At 44.2% G+C, this 7755-nt stretch overlaps 1 protein-coding gene across 2 annotated transcripts; it reads right to left on the reverse strand.

Moving 5' to 3' along the window:
- Window positions 1-145: 145 nt before the first annotated feature.
- On the reverse strand, window positions 146-7707 carry LOC124997562. 2 transcript variants are annotated; one of them, XM_047571347.1, is made up of 2 exons: window positions 7516-7707; window positions 146-2442 (listed from the first exon to the last, which is right to left on the reverse strand). In XM_047571347.1, the coding sequence occupies exon 2, from the start codon at window positions 2421-2423 to the stop codon at window positions 987-989; it is 1437 nt and encodes a 478-aa protein (XP_047427303.1). In that variant the 5' UTR covers window positions 2424-2442; window positions 7516-7707; the 3' UTR covers window positions 146-986. The 2 variants fall into 2 exon arrangements, with proteins under 2 accessions (XP_047427303.1, XP_047427302.1); XM_047571346.1 differs by having other exon boundaries at window positions 7260-7705.
- Between the last annotated feature and the right edge of the window lie 48 nt (window positions 7708-7755).

The following is a 7755-nucleotide window of genomic DNA, read 5'->3' on the forward strand; positions in this document are numbered from 1 at the left end:
GTTATTCTTTTCCTCATTGAATATTTGTGTCATTTTTATTAGTAGTATTTTTAAATGGTGGCTACTTTTTACTTAAGTGTGAACTCTTCAGATGTTTGTAGACCCACTTCTTAGCAGCGAACTGCAGCAGTTAAAACAAAAGTACTTAATACAAAGATCCTTTATTACCACTTTTAGCAGGCCAACTGAACAAATCAGCAGATGTTAAAATTAGCTCGTCGTCATATAAGTTACAAACCACATGGTTTTACATTCATGTAGCCAAAGATGCAGAATTATCCCGCTACAAACCTGTCAAATCATGCTATAATGTGCCCACATTGTGTGTTGCATACATTTCTCCCCGGTTAGGACCTGCTGCTGAAAGCACATTCATTGTAATCCATATGGTGAGAGTGTGGAGCAGTAAAATGGAACTTCAGTAGGTGGCGCTACTTCCTCTTACAACCCGAGCGGACCAGAGGCTGGAATTATCATCAGACACTGGAGAGACCTACTACTCCATGACTTCTATAAATACACACAGGTATACATAGCTGCATACATAAAGGTATAAGGGTGTCATATTGTACACATATATAAAGGAATATATTAATATCAAAGACATACACATGCTTACATACTAATCAAAAATAACTTAGATTATGAAAGATAAATCATACAAAAACAGTACTTCTTAAAGTAAAATCTCTATATAAAGACAATATTCCCTAAGATCTAGTATTGAGGTCTTCTTGTTTTGTTTTTTTTTTTGTTTTGTTTTTTTATTTGTAATAGTCATTTGAAGCTGTGGTGGAGGACGAGGTGGAAAAAAGAGACATCTGACAAAGTGGCAGGATAACTTCCATCGTGCTGAAGGAAATCGGCGCAGGAAAGTGCACACAGAAGGATGTCACAGCTGCTCTGCTCTGTGTCACTTTCTACTTCGTGGCATCTCTCACTACCTCCCCCCCTCCCCTCTCGCTCTCTCTCTCTCTCTCTCTCTCTTAGCCTCTCCCGCTCCTCGTCAAGACCTCCCTCCCTGCCACATTATTTGTTCTGGACAGCAGCACACAGACGCAGGACGAGTCGATTCGGATCCACCTCCATCCGGTTCTGTTGTTTGCATCTTTGGTGAGCGCGCGCACGTACGAGTGCTTGGCTTTGCATTCGCTCAGCCACTGTTTCTTGTCCACGCCCAGGCAGCCGGCCCCGGCCACACCCATCGGTGCGGATTTCCCCGCTGTACCACTGCCCCTTGACCTGCCAGTGTCGCTCGGCTGCTCAGCCTGGCGGCAGCGTGTCTCATAGAAGTACTGTTTGAGAGGTCCTGTCTGAGTCTGGATTTCCTGTAAGATGGTGACATTCTGTCCATGAGAGTCGATGGCGGTCTTCTTGTCAGTAACCCATACACTTTCTGACTCGCACACTGACTTCTCCCCTCTCCTTCTGTCGACCAAATGTGAGCGCTTATCCCTTTTAACAGGGTGAACGGCCTCACTGGTGACTCTAGCAGAGTCTGCCCAGCTCAGAGTCGTGCTCCTGTCGATCGCTCTGTCGCCGTGACCCTCCACGTGTCCGTCCATGTCCTCCTGCTCCTCTCTTCCCCCATCAACTTCCAGCAGTCCAGTCTCCAACATGAGCAGGAAAGGTGGGTGCTCTGGAGGTGACGGGGAAGGAGAGAACAGGACGCGGGGATGTGCATCCAGAAACATCTCATCTCCTTCTAAGAAGCTGTCCAGCCTGTCCCCCCCACCCAGCCCCGCCTGCACGGTTAAACCCTCCTCAGTCCCCAGTGTCCTCTGGTTCCCTGTCCTGACTGTCGGTGCGTCTCTCAGCTGCTCCGTGGGAGCAGTTGGTTCTGGTCCTCTGTGACCCTTGAGTGTAGCAGCAGGACTGACAGCGTTCCGTTTTTCCACAGCAGAAACCTGCAATGGTCTGACCGTAGAATCTGTAGAGTCCTTGTTGGAAAAGTCCACAAAACTGGAGTCATCTTGTCTGCTGCTGCTATCAGCCGTATTGTCCTTTGGTAGAGAATTATCCACAGAAATATCCTCGGTCCTGAGCGTTCCTCCTTCCGTGGGAACATCCAAACTGACACTGCTTCTGTCATCACTGCCTGAGTTGCTGTTTGATGGGTAGGTTCCTTGATTCTCCACTTTGGATGTGGAAGTCTCTTCATGTGTGGAGGATTTTAGTAAATCCTCAGGGCTGTGTCTGTTGTTGTGTTGGCCGAGAGCCATGTTGTAGTCCGTTTGTGAGGTGTTTCCACTGAAACTGTAGTCCACGGGGGGAGCTGCGAGGCGAGTGGCCTGGTCATGACGGTGCTGTCTGCGGCTGTCGAAGCCAGGCTCTGTGGTCGCTGCAGCAATCCTGGACACGGGGTTGTGAGGGAAGGGCAGGGCCGAGGCAATCACCATGGCAACCAGGGGAAGCCAGTGCATCACTCCCAAGACGTATCAGCTGGTGTTCAAAATAGAGAGGAAGAGAGAGACTATGTTATTTTACACAATGCACATAGTGGCTTATACGGCTAAATAAGTATCACAATTAAAATGTAAAAGGAGAGGTTTTACTGGTGACCCGCAGCTTTAAGACCCTGCTGAAGTATGGCTTTAAAATCTTGGCAGAAGTCATGGAAAAATAGGAACAAGTACAGCGAGGTCGCTCTCCGATACTTCATGTACAGCTATGAATGCTGCAGAATCTGCAGCCCTGACGTGCTAACCTCCAAACAGAGACACAGACAACCTGGCATGTATGCAAGCCAGAAACTTAACAGCCAAAAGAAAATGGATTAAAAAAAGACATCTGCAGCCTGAGAAAACAAAACATTCCCCTCGGCTTTTAAGGGCATGCTTTTCTTTTTTTTCTTCCGCTGTTTCAGAATCAAGAATAGGGGAATCTAATTTGATTTATATTACTTGTCAAAACACACATGAGATGGCATGCCTGTATAAACCTCAGGTATTCCACCTGACCACACATGCTCTGTGGGAGAATGTGTTTCCCACTGGGAAGATAATGTCTGACCACAGACTGTAACTCTTAAAGTACAAGGGTTTTAGTTATGATCACTATTGTAAATGTCCCAACGTGCCACAACTTGCATTATCAAACTCAGTACAACTGTACTTTTGGATGTAGATGTGTAAAACTAACATTGCAGGGATTTTCCTAATAAGTCAGTAATTAAACAGTAGGTTTCCAAAACCAGAAGACCTTCAGCTCTCAGAGACAGTTGTGAGCTACTAAGCAGTGATGATCAGCCTAGATCGGCTAGACAGAACTAATCGGAAACTGTTTTGATAATTGCTTTCTTAGTTTAGCCCATTTTCAAGAAAAATTGTCCAACACTTAAACACTTACAGCTTAGCAGATGGAAGCATTTACTGGTTTTCTGTGTCTTGTCTGATATTGTTTCATTGGTTATCATTATTTTGTCTTTTCCAGCATCAAGCACACGGGTCCCTCTCTATGAGCAGGGTTTTGCTCAAGGTTTCTTTCCTGTCAAAAGTGAGTTTTTTCTTGCTACCGCCGCCTTATTGCTTCCTCTCAGCGGGTTTTGTAAAGCGTCTTAATATGCGACTATATGCATTGTTAAATGTGTAAATAAAATTGAATTTATCTGTATGGTTTTCACAGTTTTCAAGTGTTTTATAGATCCAACATTGAACTGATTCACTGAGAAAAAAAAAAAAACACGATTTAAATTGAATCAAACTCACGCAGCATTTTGCCATCCGGATCATTTCACTACAAAGCTGAAGATACGTCCTTGGTGAAAAAGTGTAAAGTGCTTATAGTAACCAACTATACAAGACTCAAATAAAACACTCCCTTGTGTAAACCTAAAGTACACATTTCCTGACAGGCACGAGACATTTCAGGTGAATTATTTTGTGATTCCATGAAATCACGTAGATGAGACAAAAAGTTGTGAGTCGAGCCGAGGTGAATCACTTGTGATTCGTTGTGGGATTACCCAGTGACTAAGTAGAAAAATATTCCAGTCACCTATCTATGAGGCAAGCACAGAGGGATGGCACCCAAGCGGCACCTGGAGGCCCACGCGGCAGATTTAGTCATTTGTTTGAAAGCAGGGAGGAGGTCACTTGGAAAGAGTTAAAATAGGAGGAATGATCAGAATGTCAGTGATGCAGCTTTACTGGCAAGGCTCCTACGTGGTTCACTTAACTAGGGAAGAGTTAAAAAAAAAAAAAAGCTAAATAAAGTGCAATACCTAGATGTGCACATGTTTGTCTGCGGGTGTGTGAGACTGACTGAGTGGATGTATCATCAGTGGAAATCAGTGAGTGTGTATGAACAAACAAATGAGTGACATAAGTAAATCCTTTCTGTGACAAGACCTGTACTCAGAGGGGCCACACCCTGCAGCCCAAGGTTTGGTCGACGCATCACTCATGCACTCACCTCGGGTGCTCGGAGTGCCTGCTTTTCATGCCGACAGTAAATCACATCAAAGTGTGCAGAACTTCCTGTTTGCTCAGGCTACTGATCCAAGTGCGTGGCCTGCCAAATGTTGTGTGTGATGAAAGCAAATTAAACGGTAAATCCGACACCACTCGAATGCAACTGACGCCAGCTGAGGCTGAAAACCAGTGTGCAGCTACGGTGAAGACAGTTTGCTGATGCTTAAGGGGGGGATGAGATCATTTGAAGTGAGAGGAGGCGGCTCATTCTGAATATAAGAAAAATCTGAGAGGTTTATTGCAGGACTTAGGCGTAAGGGCTTTATTGGAGCATTCAGACGTCACACATAAGGCAGGCAGACTCTCTAAGTGGTTTCTTTGTGAAGCTGCAGCAGCACTTCATCACCATGCTTCATTTGCTACAATGACACGCATCATTTGAGCTCCCTGCAAGGCTAGACAAGGACCACGACGTTCTTCCACCGTCTGGACCAGTCCCAAGCACTTTCAACCTCCCCCGCCCCAGACGAACAAACACCCCAGTCTCCAAAACGTCACGTCGCAAGCAAAACCTCTACACTACACACTTGTGTTAATCCTAATCTCCGTAACTTGGGAATCTTTCAAAGGAGTGCAGGAACCAATACCCTGAAACCACAGGACAGGGGCTGAACAAACAGAAGGAAACCAACCACCTCATCAAGCAACAATCCATGAATAAACACGCTAAACAGACTAAACTATGACATTAACTGTATAACCTCCATGCGTCATTTAGCACAGATTATGAGCGAATATGAACCACAGAGAGTCAGAATCAGGTCTCGCTAGCAGGTCTTCTGTTGCTTTTACGTGATCGCAACCCTTTCAGATCAGCCGCCGTACGTTTGTCATGTTCGGAACCATATGAAGCCTGAAGGCTGCAGCTCGCTGCCAAAAGTGTTTAATGCAATGTAAGAGAGACAACCTATGCAAGCATTTTTAAGTGACAGCTTGAAACAGATGGGTTTCACTTTGTTTTCTAACCCCCACCCCCCACCCCCCTCGTTTATTATTATTGTCATATGAATTACACTTAATATGTTTTCTTGGAATTTCTTTTGAAGTACATTTCCTTATATAATATGCTACATTCAAATGCTAACAGCTAAAAATTATGCTTATTTCCATTTGATTATTTATTTATTTTGCAATTAAGTCCATTTTTTCATTTTTTTTATTTCTTAAAATAAACTGTGGGAAAATGCTCATCATCACGTCCAAGAAAAAGTCATGAAATTTCTTGTTTTTCTTTTTCAACCAACAGAGTAAACCCAGGAAAACGAACATTTACGCTGACATTAAACATTAAATAGAAAAAAAATAGATCAACATAAGCAAGCCACTTGCAGCATGACTCACGTTAACAAAACGGCCTTTCATTATGTGCGAAGACTGCAGAGGCTCTGCAACAACAGATAAACAGGATGGCGTAATCGATTTAGGAAAGTGTTTCTTGTGTAAATGTGGTACCTGGTTAATTGGTCTGCCTCCTGTTTTGAGTGTTGCCAGTGTGAATGAGACCATCCAGATGAGACAATGTGTGTAAAAGAGGAATCAGGGGGGAATTACGGTATGGATTGCCTCCGGCTGCAGGACCTTCCTCAGGAAACAGATGTCAAAAAGCAGCTCCACACCTGGCTACTGTGCTTTTAGCATGTTTTCTAACTAACCCACTTCCTCATATGTGGCTAATGTCAGACACATGGAGAGAGACACTGAGTTAATACTGAGAGGAATCCTGCCTCCTTGAAGCAACCCAAAGATCAACAGGGGTGGAAGGTGTTTGGAGATAATTGGCTAATGAGAGGAAGTTTCCCTCAAACTACTTAGCACCTCAGATGTCATCTCTCTGCAGATTATTTTTGACGTTTTGGAGTGAGGTTGTCTGAAGCGGCTCCATTAGAAACAACGGGAGTGGCTGCGATAGCGGGTTGCAAGGAAAACACGTGCAGGTAAATGTTTGTCCTCCCACTCTCTTTCTCAGCAGGGCAATGTAAAAGCTTCACATGTGCACATTTACATCGCCCTGCCGTTCCGCTGTGCAAACAGCCCATTAATTCCAGGTCCGTGATTGTTTCACACCATGCTCACCCTGCACGGTCGTGCCCCCTCCTCTTTAGCTCCATGTGCAGGGCAGCAACTCCCTCCTTGCATCACTTGTGGATCTCTCCTTCATCAACCAAAATCAAGCTTGTGATGAGGTGCATGCAGTATTACAAGAAAGAGACACGTTTAAAGCTTTTTAATAGGTTAGCTATAGCCTAGCATAGCGAAATGAAACATCCTGCAACTGCAAAGTGACTAAAATTTTAAGTTATTTGTTTTTTTGTTTTTTTTTTTTTCACTGTCAAGCCTGGATCTGTTGACAATATCGAATTAAGAGATCAGCACTGCAAGTATGCTTCGGATGGCAACTTGTGTGATCTACCTGTGGGTTCTGGTTGTGGCACGGTAGCTCTCACCTCACATGACTGACTGCCAACCAAAACAAAATGTGAAATATCCTACAAGCGCAGGACTGCCAAGGAAAATAAAATGCAAAACGACACCACCAGTGAATCAAGTACAGTTACATACAAATACACAAACAAGTGTAAAGCTTTTGTGCCCGCAGTGGATCATAAACTGGTCCAATTAAATAACTCTTGTTCTCATTATGGAATATTCACTCCACCTGACTGACTGGGTGCATGAATACATTAATACAGATGTGTATGCCTACATTAAATCATACATAGTGATTCATATGTTGAGAACAAGTTGTGTGCACACTTGAAGGCCTACATGTATGATTTAAAGCCATACCGTTTAGGTGAGATCCGGACCCCGCGTCCTTCCAGCTGACACCACATTGATTATAGAGTCCTGTCGCCAGTTGCTCAACTGGTTCCAAAAAATATACTCAAAAAAACACTTTCACAAAACAGCCACAAACCAATCACACACATTTCTTTCGCATTTTAATAGTCCGTGGCATCGCATGTGCCCACTCAAATCCGTCGAGGGGGTAAAAAAAATAAAAAAATAAAAAAATAAAAAGGAAAGTAAAGAAGTTACAAACCAGAACGTCTCTCCTGTCCCGGAGCGCGTCCACTGACGGGGGTAAAACGCGGAACGCAATAAGCCCAACAAAACTATCAAAAGTGTAAACCTTGGTATTCCATGAGTTGAGACTCCTGGCGGGCCGAGGGAAATGTAAACGAAGAATGTGAACGAAGAAGTGGAGCGGTGGAGAAGTTGGCCAAGTGTTTTAAGATCCGAACTCCGCCTGAAACGCGTAAAGTCGGACCAATTGCGAAGC

The sequence above is a fragment of the Mugil cephalus genome, chromosome 20, assembly GCF_022458985.1.
Source record: "Mugil cephalus isolate CIBA_MC_2020 chromosome 20, CIBA_Mcephalus_1.1, whole genome shotgun sequence".
Lineage (NCBI taxonomy): Eukaryota > Metazoa > Chordata > Actinopteri > Mugiliformes > Mugilidae > Mugil > Mugil cephalus.

Excerpts from the sequence above, each read along its gene's own strand:
- LOC124997562 (XM_047571347.1), bottom strand. The coding sequence starts at position 2,423 with ATGCACTGGCTTCCCCTGGTTGCCATGGTGATTGCCTCGGCCCTGCCC.